Source organism: Pundamilia nyererei, unplaced genomic scaffold (assembly GCF_000239375.1).
Source record: "Pundamilia nyererei isolate P.nyererei 1_Seehausen unplaced genomic scaffold, PunNye1.0 scaffold00041, whole genome shotgun sequence".
NCBI lineage: Eukaryota > Metazoa > Chordata > Actinopteri > Cichliformes > Cichlidae > Pundamilia > Pundamilia nyererei.
Genome location: NW_005187442.1, coordinates 250,187 through 264,081, shown reverse-complemented (window position 1 = coordinate 264,081; position 13,895 = coordinate 250,187). Strand labels below are relative to the sequence as shown.

Here is a 13,895-nt window from a genome sequence, read left to right as displayed (position 1 = left end):
TGTGTGTGTGTGTGTAATTCTGTACAGTACACACTCTAGCCTGCTGCTGTGGATGAGTGTGTGAGCTGTAGGCTACCAGGCCACCTGGGAAAATGTGTGTCATTGAGCACAGTAAAACAATAGTGTTAATAATAACAAGCAACTGATACTTAATGCTTGTGCACTGTGATGAGATTTACTCAAAGGCCAGCAAATGGATAATACATTGTTTATTTGCATGATCTGACTGGTAGTGGAAGCAATATCCTCACCCTTAAATGTGACAATGACGCCATAGAAATTAAACGCGATAAATCAACAAATGAAAGCAGCACATAAATTGTAACGTGTTATTGGATCAAATGCTTGAAAAGATAAAGTAATGAATCCATACTGTAATGCTTCAGTGATGTTTTTGCTTCAGTCTTTCATGAACGCGCATTCCTGCACAGAAAGGCGAACACGCGCGCTCGGTGAAACAAAGACGTGGACGAGGCTCTTTTGAAGCAGTCAGGGTGGAGGAGAAGCAGCGGGGAGGAGGGGATGGAGGCCCAGAGCATCACTTACTGGACCGAGAACCATCTAGGATTACTCTCCTCATCTCTAGAAGGGATGACGTAATTCTGGACTACAAAAGTGGGAGTGGTCTGGGCGTGATTGACTGATTAAAGGCACAATCGGCCACTGAACTTTGAGTACTGAATAGGAAGTTAACTTTAAAGATGGATGTAAATCAGTATGTTTTTAAATATCACTTTAATATAAATGTTTTAGATATGTTTTGGCGAAAAAACGAATAATTTTAATATTGCATCATATATAAAACTTGATAAATGTAACAATTTATAAGGTTTTATGAAGCAACTGACATTAAACTTGTTGCGTTTTAAAAAATATATATACCTGCACCTGTTGTGCCACAAATTCCATTTCCTGAAACTATATGTTAGCTTTCCAATAACAGTGAAATCCTTTCTGAAGTAAACATGTTAAGGACTTCAGTGTTTCTCCCTCTTCCTTCTCCTCCTGTGTCCTTTAATTTCTTTGCACTTCACTGACATGTCAGGACGTGTCCCAGCCGTGCAGCAATCTTTAGTTCCAGCCTCCTCTGCGCGCAGAGATACAGCTGTCCGATATAACTGTAGTGTCACTTTAAAAGGCGATCCCATGCGCAGGATCCAGAGGGCTGGTCTTTAATCGACTTGCGTGCGCGCGTGTGTGTAAAGAGTGTGTGTGAGCCTATGCATGCGCGTGTGTATGTATCTCAGTGTGTGGAGGGCAGATCGAGATACAGTAGTAACCCGGAGTGAGGTGGCAGTCTTATTCCACATCGACACCGACTTGCCCTGCATGCGTCCTGTCTGCATTTACATCGCTGTGCGCACTTGAGGAGTGAAAGAGAAAAGAGTCAAGATGGCAACTGGAAGTGGCTGTGGACAATCCGGGATTTAGTCTTTTCTGTATTTGAGGTTTTCTGTGCTATCAAGTGACCGGCGGTGCAAGGTATTTAATTTAAAGTGTTCGTAACAGATTTATGCCCCAGAGAAAGGAAGCTTTAGCACTTTCTCCTCCGCCGGTGCTCTCCAGATTCTTGCAGCAGGAGGGGATTATACGTAGAGCTTCTGTTAGTGAAGTAGTATTAGTGAAGTAGTATTTTATTATAAATGTAGTGAAGATCACGGGGTGCCATGTTTAAATAGTACTAGTGTGGCTTCACTGACACATTTAGCACTGTGTTTTCTAGACTCGGCTTTTTTGTTGTTGTTGTTGTCGTTGATGCTTTTTTGCTTTTCTATAACGAAGTGCTTTGGGTTTGATTCTTGTTTTTCTTCCTGTCCTTCCCAGGCGTGAATAGCTGAAGTTTTTCTCGGGACTTATCTGCTATAGAATTAGCAACAAAGGACGGGAGCGCGCATTCATGGGATGCGACTTTGACAGCTCTCCATTTCTTGTTCTTTAACTTTATTATCTGGCAGCGGGGGCGAGATTGTGATTGGAGCCGGAGAGAATGGCTGAGGCTCCGCTCCCCGACACACTCAAGGACTTGGAAGTGGCTATAGACCCGGACTTTGAGCCCCAAAAGCGGCCAAGGTCTTGCACCTGGCCTCTGCCGCGACCGGACTCGAGCGCGGTGAAGCCGGAGAGCAATGACACAGATATTATACCCGAGGAAGAGGATGACGAAGAGGACAGTGCCACCGCGGCTGCCATCAGTGTCAATGGCTCTGGCGCGGCGGCAGAAGATCAGAGTAGCAACAGTCCCATTGCCGATGGAGCGCTCTCCTCACCCGGCCAGGAGAGCAGTGGCTCCCCGCTCTCCACACACTCCCCGACGGCCACCCCTGGCGCTCTGAACCCCAGCAGCTTGTCTGCCGTGCAGACCCCAAGGAAAACATCATCTCGCCGTAACGCCTGGGGGAATCTCTCCTACGCCGACCTGATAACCAAAGCCATTGAGAGCTCGCCAGAAAAGAGACTGACACTGTCCCAGATTTATGAGTGGATGGTGAGATCCATCCCTTACTTCAAAGACAAAGGCGACAGCAACAGCTCCGCAGGATGGAAGGTAAGAGTCTTCCCACCATCCAGCCCAACAGCCCCCCCCCCCTTCCTCCATCAAAACAAAAACAAAAAGCATGTGGCTTGCAAACCCACTGACGTACACTCACAAACAGACACTCACATGCACTCAATTATGCCAAGACTGTAGATTCCCCCCTCCCCCCCCCCTTTCAGCTTCTATTTATTTGGGAAGTCTGGCACTCATTACACCTCTCATTATCATGCTAATGGAAAAAAATTACAGAGCAGTAAGAAAACACAGGTTTTTTTAAGGTCATTTAAGATCACGAATCTCTTTAATCAGCATGAGGATTGGTAAATCCTTTACATAATTATCTTCTAAATGTAACAAAATGTGACAGGAGGAGCTTATTCCAAAAAAACATTATAAGACTTGGAAAAATTCCAAGTTCCTGATCCGTGATATTTCTTTGATGGCTGGAAATGGAGCAAACGAACACTTGAACCGGTTTGTCTGGAAACACAGTGGCATATTTTGAGTAAAGCGGTGCAACATAAGACTTTCAAAGAATGATGCAGTTATATAAGACAGTTACTGAACAGCAGCTAATCCGCTTGGCCAAGGAGCTGAATGTAAACATAACAATTTAACACTAGTGCTCTGTGGAAACATTTGAATCCCGAGGCCTTCCTTTTATGACTAACCTCTGCAATGAAACCTCACTGTGGTTGGTTCAGTGAAACCATTCAGTCTTTCTGTGGTTGCGATACTAGAATGACACTTTGATAGTCACTTGGATAAAATATATATATATATATAGCACACATTTCCATTATGTTATTGTAACCACAGAGGCATTGCCCTGTTTGCTATTTGTTATGTAAACCTTGGCAGGGATCTGCCAGTCTCCTGGGTCAGGTAGGCAACTGCCAAGGTTGCTGATCCTACCATGGGGGAATTACATAAGATCTGCCCTGAGTTTGGGCGAGCTGTTATGCATCGATCTGGTGACTGAAAAGGCATATGGGGACTGTGAAAAAAGAGAGGGCGTTGGAGGGAAGTACAAAAGGTCAAAGAGCAGAGATTAACACCCACCATAAGCTGAAGGATCGGTCCTTTGGGGGCCCATATTTTGTCAGGCCTTCTCAAGTTTTCTTATGTGGTATGGTTCGGGGTGTAGCCTCATCAAGGCCGAGTTCACCGTCACCATGCAGGGCTGTTACTCCTGGAATTTCGGGCATGAGGGCCAAGCTGTCAGAGGTTTAGTGTTACACATGTCCTGTCAGTAAATCTTGGCCGGGGCTCACAGCCTATGCCTTCTTCTTTCTTCTTTTTGTTGAATAAGACAGGCAGACTCTAGCTGCTTTTAGCTGTAACAGACGTCTTTTGACGTCTTTTTCTATCACAGATCTGTGATACAGAGTAGTGCAGTTTATTTTAACCAGGCATATTTCATTCAAGTGGCCAGTGTGTCTCTCGGCGTCATGCTACCCATCACATCCTTTGAGATTCTAGGAAATGAGCAGTGAGCAACGTTTATTGAGGCCATTAGGAAGAGTGCCTTGAGGTTTCCAAAAAACATCTTTTGTGAATCAGATTGGATTTGTTTTTAGCCTGAGCAAAGGTAAACACAGAAATTAGAAGTCTGGATCAGGAATCTTCAGGATACTTGCCAACTGACTAACCAGAAACATATTCTTGTGCGTGCTGGTTTGTTTACATGTGTGATGCTGAGGAAAACTTTCCATTTAATGTGTTTTGGTGCTGGAGCCGTGGTAGTAAATTAGATAAAGTGGTTTGTGCTTGCAGGTTTCCAGACTTCAAGAACAGAGAGTTTTGTAATCGGAAGGTTGCCGGTTCGAGCCCCGGCTTGGACAGTCTCGGTCCTTGGGCAAGACGTTTCACCCGTTGCCTACTGGTGGTGGTCAGAGGGCCCGGTGGCGCCAGTGTTCGGCAGCCTCGCCTCTGTCAGTGCGCCCCAGGGTGGCTGTGGCTACAATGTAGCTGCCATCACCAGTGTGAATGTGTGTGTGAATGGGTGGATGACTGAATGTGTAAAGCGCTTTGGGGTCCTTAGGGACTAGGAAAGTGCTACACAAATACAGGCCATTCATTCCAGCTGATCTTGGGCTTTACTTCCAGTGGCGTTTAGGGATGTAAAATACCATCTGCAGGGTGGTGATGTTTATCAAAGCCACAAGTTCATTAGGTGTACGTCCACAGCTGGGATCATTTTCCTTCATAGAGGAATCTAGTTATTCAAAGTGTTACACAAAACGTCTCAAACTGGAGAAAAAAAAGTTAAACATGTTGCAGGGATTCACCAAATCTTTATTGAAATCTGTGTTGAAATAATCTGTGATTCAATAACACTGGAATTTTAAAGGATGACACTTCTACAGCTCTGAAATAATGAGCAGGCTTCTCAGCATTAAGGCCTGAGCATGTCCCAAGCTGTACTAAGGCTTTAGTGAAAAACCCATGAAACTAAAGACAGCCTGCAGAGCCCAGTTTTCAGAGGACTGCCTCTGCATGGGGACCTCAGAGTCCCTTTCCTTTGCTCTTAGGTTTCACCTCCACACAGAGGTTTGAACACCTACAGTTTCATGCACCCAGGGCACCTTTGTTGAGGAGATTTGCTGAGCAAATCCTAGTAATCCTCCTGAGGTCTCTCTCCAGGTTCCCACCTACAACATTGTGCTCCATGTCTTTCTCAGTTAACCATCAGCCTCAGTAAAAGCAGATAGCCAACAATAACGCTTTTATTACCTTAGATTGTCTTTAATCGGGGACGGAAACTGGATGTTCTTTTCCTGAAACATGTACCATTTGTCATTAACTTGTTCTTAGACACTGAAAACAAGTTTTCATTTCCTAAGTTAAAAGAAAAACGTTATCTTTTCTTTATTCTTATCAAAAATTCTATACTAGTCTTTTTGCCCTCAAGCAGAATCCAATGAGCATTTTTCCTGAGTGTGCTAGACCAAATATACCTAACTTTTTGGACTGAACCAGTATATTTTGCAGTTTCTCAGCAAGGTTTCTGTCGTGGTGGGGGTGGGGGTGGTCTGGTTCAGAGTTGCTGAAATGTGTGTTAAAAAGCTTTGGTATGGCGGGGGAGTGAATCTCAAAATAGCACACATGCATGCACATGCATAACACTGGGTTTGTGTGTGTGTGCGTGTTGTTTGCATAAACGAAAGATTAGGTGCACCTGTGTGTATTTCTGTGCAAGTACACGCAAGTATTCTGAGCTGCAGTGAACTTTGTGCTCCAGTGTTACTTAACCTCGTTGTAATAGGCTCCCTGTTCCCAATGGCTGCCCGTCACAGGCCAAGCCCTAGTTATGTCACATTGGTAATTAAGGTTAAGAGGTTGTAACAGCTACACTGCACATAAAGTACGGTTATCACCATCTGATATAAAGCTGATTGCTTAAGCTCTTGTCTGTGTGTGTTTTTTTTAAATAGGGTTAGACCAGACATTTCCACACAGACATGCTGAGACATATCTAGTGCATTTGTCTGGTCATGTTCGGGCTTATCGAAACAGTTCAGGAGTTGTAAATTAATACGGGGATCTGAAATTAATTTTATTGATTAAATTATGTTAGTCTTTAAGATCCTTATGGTTGCAACACACTTTAAACAAATATTAAAGTCCTTGGATAATTGATGGATACTTGGAGAGACTTCACGTTCAGCTGAAACCGCAGAACACTGAGTCACAACCACATGAGTTAAAGGCACCTTATCTGATTCTCACTCTACAAAGAGAAAAGAAAACAGGTTCATCTACAGAACAACTGCAACAGTCACACACGCAGGGATAGAAACAGGCTCCCGACCTAACCGTTACACATTAGACCATCTGACTTTGTGCGGAAAAGAGAGTTACAAAAACCTGTGTTTGATTATCCAGGCACTCCGAAACAGTTGATTCTTTGGAGCCGAAATTATTTATTGTTTCTATTACAGCGGGACAAGGTGGAGAAAAGGGGAAGTAGGGGGAAAATACAGCTTTCTTCACTTTTCATTCCTTGCTCATTATTCCAGTGTTGGATGAGATTTATTTGGGTGATAGGAGCCCAGCTTGAGTGCAGATCGAATTCTAGAAACAGCAAATCAAATAAAACACCAGAAAATAGTGAAAATAGTTCTTGATATGAGCTGAAACCCTGCATGCCATAGTAAAATTGTTATTTTTATTTCACCTTTTATATGACTACTCACCTGATCTGTTCTGAAAAGACGTGATTGACCAGTCTCTCGTAATAGGGCTGGATTTTCTAAAGCCTAAAACCAGAGTCCAAGGGAGGCAAACGAGTCTAGTTCCCTCCCAGACCACTTAAATTACAGTTGTATTATTAAGGATTTCTTTTGTCCAGCCAGAGGAAAAACATGTGGCCTACCTCAGCTTTAAGCACTCTTTGAGGTTGATGACGGGATATTAAAGAAACTCTCATAATACTGAAGGAGAATACCAAAAAAGATTAGACAGGAGAAATGGGTGGTGTGTGTATGTGTCTGTATGTATGTGGAGCACAATCTGAAGTCCTCTCAGATGGAGCTGGGAAATTACCAATGTGAAGGAAGTGAAGCAAAAAAAAAATTAACAAGCTTTGCTCTAAATTGGGGTATTACAACTGCCCTCTGGCTGTGATTCCCCAAGGAAGGGCGTAAGACGAAAGGGACAATGGGTTGTAGGAACACACCAGCTTCAGGCTCCCCCTCAAGTGTGAATAGCGTCTTCCAGAGCAGTCAACCTCGGTGTGCAGGAAACCCCCAGGTTCTGTTCCAGTTCCATTTCCAATCTATGGGAACATCTTCTTTAAAAGGCCCAAGCAGCTTTTTCCCATCTAGATGTGCATCTGAAAATCATTCTAAAGGGACAAAAGTATGCAGACAAATCAAAATCATATCCATATGCAATTTCTGCATAAGTCATGGGAGAAATTATGCTGCAAGACCAACTGGGAAATCAATCCATATAAGCTCATGGGTGAGATGGTGGGAGAGGATGGGTGATAACACCTGGCTTGGAGTCAGTGTAAAGTCAGTTTCCAAACGTGTTATTTTAAAGAGGCCATAATCAGCTACCTCAAGAAAACAATGCAAAATAGGAGCCCCCATTGGCTTACAGAGAGAGTGTAGTGAGCCTGAGGGCATTGCTTAGCTGTACAACTTTTATATTTTGGTTTACTCACTCTGTATTTGTCATTTTCAGCTGTTCCAAATGCAGATGTTTTCTGACACTGTACTCGCAAAAATATCTGCACTTGCAGATTTAAAGACGTGGTTTGGCAGGAAAGGGTGTTTCCCAAACTATATTGCAAGGTTATGCGCTATTATAGTCTTGTATTCATTTGTGTGCCGAAGCATTCGGATTCCCCTTTCAGTGGAACAAGGAAACAATAATAAAAACTCACAGATGTAAGATAACAAAGGTGTCCAAATACTTTTGGCCGCTTGTACGTCAACAAGTGCCAGCATCTGCTTTTCTTTCTTTTTCATTACCTTATCTGTCTATCCATCTGACTCTGCATTAAAACCTGTATTCTTCTTTAGATTTTCTGTCATAATTAGTCAGGCCTATGAAACACACAGAAAGAAGCACATTTTGAAGTCTCCAGAGAGCTTTGTGTGAACATTAAGGAGGCTGGACAATAAAAAAGCACACTTTCTGATTTCTTTCTCTCTTTTTCTCTTAATTTTCTGGATCCTCACCACCCATGTCACCCTCAGAACGATCTGTTCTCCTCAAAGACACTTCTCAATTATTCAGTGCACTTGGGATGAATTCAGATCACCATATTAATTTTTAAGGGCCTGTTCTTGGCTAAAGGCGAACCCTCTCTCACCATTTCAGTCTCTCCTTCATTGCTTGAACTCCTCTTCTTTAGTCCGCTCTCCTTTTCTCACCCTCACTCCATCCCTCATTATTTTCCTGCCAGCTCCCTCATTTGTCTGGATGTAAAACACCGTGGTGAGCAAAAACAAGCCATTCCCCTGTAGCTTGCCGCTGCTCCTCTGAAGCGCAACTCTTGAGATCTGTTGTGGGCTCTAATGAATGGAGATAAATCTCGGTCCTCTCCTCTCATTAAGAAAAAAAGACAAGAAGGAGTCAAGGCAATATCAAGGGAGTATTTTTTTTTTTTTTTTTGGTGGCCATTATTGTAACGCAACTCTGTTTTTGAGACACTCAAGGTTTTATAATACGAATGAATAGTCCTAAAACCTCAGTGGAGCCCACCTGTGTTTTGACAAGGCTTGGATTTTGGAAGCAGACCGGTCATAGTGTGTGTGTTATGTGTTTTGCATGTGTTAAACAGACACATGCCTGCACATGCCCAGTTATTGATAACATCTAAAATACAAACACATGTGTCCTACACACGAATTGCAGGTTGAAGATGAGGGCTTGGTTTGACTCAGCATTTTACCTCATGCAGTAAGGGATTAAGGCTCCAGTGTACCTGCCGGTTTGGTTGCTTCACGTGCCAGATGTAATGCGATCACACAGCCACATCCATTTATACTCAAAGGTTTTTTGAAACTTCTGTACTGATATATATCAATAAAACAGGGGTAAAAACCGACACCTGAGTCTTCAAGCCAGCTGTGGCAGCAGCGGTTCAAAAATCCAGGTTACAAATATTAAGAGGTGCACGACTAGCGGACATTGCAGGTACAATGCTGTTTGGCATCACACCAAGGGCACCACACATTGGTATAAAATTACTCTAGGGGTGGGTGATATGTTGACTACCATCACCCCAACATCTTTTGACTGGCACTATATTTGCCTAGCCTTTTGTGTGCAGACCTTTAAACTATAGTCCCAGTTAGACCCTAAAAGGATGAGAAAAAAGTTGTGATTTGGAGCAGAACTCGGTTGTGATTGAGAGTTTGCTGTTGTATATGTGTGAAGCATCCCCCGTCCTCTCAGTCAGATCCAACCTTGCTTGCAGCCAGTCTGAAAAACGGTCCAAGAGGTGATGTCATGGCTGCTATGTCCATCTTTTATATACAGTCTGTGTGTCCAAGCCCTTTAACGTCAACGTGCTGAGAGTCTCTGTCAGTATCTGTGTCCAGACCTCCGCTATATCTCAACACAACAAAAAATTGGGTGTTTCCTCAGCTTTTGAACAGGATTACACAAACATATATTTAATTAATGGACTTTAGACAAGGTGGTGAGTGGGTTCTGTTCCCGTTGGACAGAGCAAGGACAGCTGTTTTCCCACTGATGCTGGTGTTTATGCTTAGCTCAACTAATGGGCCCCTGGTTCAACTGCATATTTACTCTACAGGCAACAGAATGGTATCAATTTATCTTATCTAGCTTTTGTTAAGATTGCATATGAGCACATTTATCCTCATTTTTAGCTGTTCCCTCAAACGCTTTTAAGAGGTCTCATTTTTCGTTAGTGTTGTTGATTATTACTGGCTGTGTTACAGTTATAACACAGTTATTTCCCACAGCCGGCGTGCTAACAATCACAGGTGGAATTTTCCCAGAGGATTATTTTAAGTTCTTCGTCGCTTTATAAAACTGCAGCTATCGTGTTGCAGGTTCTTTCCAGAGCCTGTTGAATCACATTTGTGACGCTGCTATCGCGGAACCCTCATGCTGCAAAACATTTGCTCAGCAGTTTATACGACATCAGATTACACTGATCTTTTTCCAACTGTTAGTGCACAAAACTGGTGTTTCAGCCAGATAACTGCAGCAAAGTGCACAGCTGAAGTTGCAAGAGTCATCGCCAGCTGCTAAATAAAGAAAGTTCCAAGAAAAAGAAATCAAAAATGTCCACATATGCAGGTATTTTAACATCTAGGAACAAAACCTGACTCTGCAGTGGTTTATCTGGTGGTTAAACATTAGTTTTTACCTGAACGGCCTCAGTTAAATCTCGTACAGTAAGTTTGAAAGCATGTCATTACTTGTCTTCCTGCTCCAGCCCTACTGTTCTGTAATTGACTCTTGCCTTCAACCTCCCGAGGGAAAGGTTAACCAAAGCACTTTTCTAGGTCAGAGTCTGAGCAGGAAGGTTCAAGATAGAATCCAGAAACGCTAGTCTGGAAAATGCACATGCCGCTCTGAGACACACCGTCTGTCTGGCTCTGTAAAAAGAAATAAGACACGGAGGAAAACAGCATTTATACATCCCCTTTAGCCCAGTTTGCTCTTTCTAAATAAGCTCATTAGCAGCTGGCCCAACTTGTGTATTTACTGCTTACATGTATCATCAGTTTTGGTGAATAAAATTATTTTCCAAATGTCTTGAAGTGATGTGCATCAAAATATGACTTCCTCCTCAATCTGTTGTAATCCAGTTGATTTATATATGAACACAGCATGCAAAACAATGGGCTTGAATACAAGAAAGGAAATATTTTGTTTCTAGAAAACAGGAAAAGAGCAGTGGAGCAAAGGAAGTCTTGCTGGGCAGTCAAGAATATAGCTAATGACTATCCAAAGGGCTGCTATCAGCCCAGCTGCTGTAGGCGTGCGCGTGCGTTCATTTGCGTGCGTGCATGCTTAAAGGCCTGCATACCAACAGGGCAAGGGGTGGGGTTTATTTATCTGTCTCCATAGCACCCGACAACTTGTCTTTCAGGTGGGGGGTAAGACTCGCAGTTTGGGTGACAGCTGATAACAAGGTGACCTAGTGAACACATTGCTTACACACACGCACACACACACACATGCAGAGTCAGCATGCATGTACCTCCCGCTGTGGCGTTACATTTCAGTTTCTCTGATAACCACATTGCTAAAGAGGGCCCCTTCTCTCTCGTCGCCTCCTCCTCCTCTATAATCGACTCCCTTCGCCATCCTGCACACCAACATCTACTAATAAACACACAGTGGCTTATGTGTTGACTTTTTATGTATTTTTAGATGTGTATGTGGGGAGGGGTACTATAAACAGCAATGTGTGTCTAGCAGGTAAGGCTACCCGCACCCGCGCTCTCTCAACAGATATCTGCCTGAGGCGTGTTTGAAGTTATCATTTCTGAATGTGGCTCTCCAATGTGGCTTTTAAACTTTAATTAGTTTTCTTCTGAGCTTGTCTCTTTCAATCACACCGCTCCACCTATCTGGCATCATCAAGTCTGTAAAGGACAGGATGAGCTACTGTTCCTGATTAACATTTAATTGAGTACAATAAAGCTTTCTGTGGCAGAGGAGCGAGAAGAAGAAGAAGAAGAAAGAAAGAGAGAAGAAAGAAGCCACAACTCATACCCCTCTGTGTCAGTAAGAGTGATAACAGCAGATTAAACCTGGATTACCTTAGATTAAGTGTTTTGGAAGCCACAATCAAGCTACATTCAGGTGCCCCACCTGTGTGTATGTGTTTGTGTGTGTATCTAGGTGTCTACGAGCATGTATCACATGTTTGCAAAAGTGTGAGTCACAGAATAAGACAAAGTGATTATGACTAGCTCTCAGTGGTGTGATATATTAGCTCAGTGTCTGTCATAACCATAGAAGAAAATAGTTCAGGTACTTTCCACTCGGAAGACTCTGAACTGATCAAAGTACACTAACAATATTCAGCGCTAGTGCCCACGAAGTAACTGAATTCCGATTTGACACATCCAGCAAATCTCTTTGTTGTCTAATAACCTGTTCAACTTGTATTTAGAGTAGAAATCACTAACGGTTTATGTCAGTGTAAAGCAACCTGTTATGGATTAGCTATGAGATGGTTGGTTGCTTGAAGTAAATTTGTAACATTTTGGAGTACGTCTGTACAATTTTAGCGTTTTTGCTTTTTTGAATTATGATAAAACATCCTGTCTGATGTTTAAAAAAATCACTAATAATGTTATTTAAATAAAAAAGTAATTTATTCCAGTGAAAGCTCAGCATAACCACTAAATTTAACTATTTCCACCTAAAGAATCCGTATATTATGTCTCAGTCACACCAGAGTAAAAACATCAACCTCTGAGCAGCTAGTAAAGGGATTGCCCGGTTACTGCATTGGATATTTGCTGTTGTACACTCATTGCAAGTAGTTGCGGTGACCAACTGGTCAACTAATTGACGACTGGTTGTATTCCGGTTATATTCCTACATAAAGGGTCCCAAGACGAGACGTATCACAGGTTGCATTTGATTGCCAACTTGTCCTCTGCAAAGCGATAGCAGACTGACTCTGCCTTCTTGCTGTTTTATCGCCATCTTGAGGCACCGATGTCACTGTGAAGATGGCAGCTGACTGCGAGAGGACGCAGACTTTGTCCACAGCGATTTCAGAGGTCATCACATCACATCATCGCAATAATTTTGTTTGTGCCGCAGTCTCCAGCGACTGTTTTACTCAGTGTGACTACAGCATCAAACAGTAATGAAAACAGTTCTCATAGTGAGAAAGTGTGCTGACATTTGGTCCGGCCAGGGTGCAGTTTCACATGCTGTGGAGGCTTTCCAACCACAGAGACTTGATAACCCAGATTTGATAAGCAAAGCCTGAGAGTGGCATCAAGCAGCCATCCTGCCAGCCACCTGTTCAACCCACAGGCTTTCTGTGCAGACACACAGCATTCTTTTGTCTCTGTGTAACTCTATAGGTTGAAGTCACACATGCAAAGCGTCTCAGTTTCTGGTATGAATTACACAGCCTGGGATGTCTTGCTGTACACATGCTGGGCTCCAATGTTCCACATCCTCTATGCATCATTAAAATTAGGGAATGATGTTTTCAGTTCTTTCTAGGGATACAATAATAGTTCCCATAATGTCCCTAGAGCAATTTCCCCACACAAAATATGGTCCCTTATTGTGTGTGTGCGCTATATGTACCAACTAAGATGCGAGTGGTTGGCAGTTCGGGCTCCAGTGGGCCCCAGGGTCTCAATCTTTGTCATGAAGTCACAACAATGGCCCAGCACTTCAGAGGTTGTGCGTATGTGTGTGTGGATATGTTACTGTGGGATGAAAGCGAGCCATTGTTGAGCCTGCTTCAGCCACTGACACAGAAAGACGAGGCTGATGGCAGCAGCTGAGGTTACATCAAAGAGTGTGTGTCTCTTTGTATTCAGTTCTTTACATTTATGCATCTGGACATGTTTAAACATTTTACACAAACACGTTTGTTTGTCTTGTGTCATTTATGTTTTTCACTAGTATCAGATGTCTGAACCCCCCTCCCTGGTTGCATGAGAGGCTAACTGCGAGGGCAGAGAGAAACACACAAGGGATAGAATTTCAATTAGACATTTTTCTTCGAGGCACTCTTTACTAACTGGAATCCATCTGCTTTGGGGCGGTGCACAAGCGGTGCAAAACTGAATCTGTAAGCCACTGAAGCCACTCACCACCTCTCATTTGTTGGTTTGGTCATACGTGCTTCATACCTCACACTTTGGTTTTCCCT

At 43.1% G+C, this 13,895-nt stretch overlaps 1 protein-coding gene across 1 annotated transcript in view; it reads left to right on the top strand.

The window, feature by feature from the left end:
• Positions 1-1,160: 1,160 nt before the first annotated feature.
• foxo3b (forkhead box O3b) overlaps positions 1,161-13,895 on the top strand; it is a 43,327-nt gene continuing 30,592 nt past the window's right edge. The window contains exons 1-2 of the mRNA XM_005730992.2: positions 1,161-1,482; positions 1,825-2,545. Of these exons, the coding sequence (XP_005731049.1) occupies positions 1,988-2,545 (558 nt within the window). The 5' untranslated portion in view covers positions 1,161-1,482; positions 1,825-1,987. The remainder of the gene's footprint in view (positions 1,483-1,824; positions 2,546-13,895) is intronic.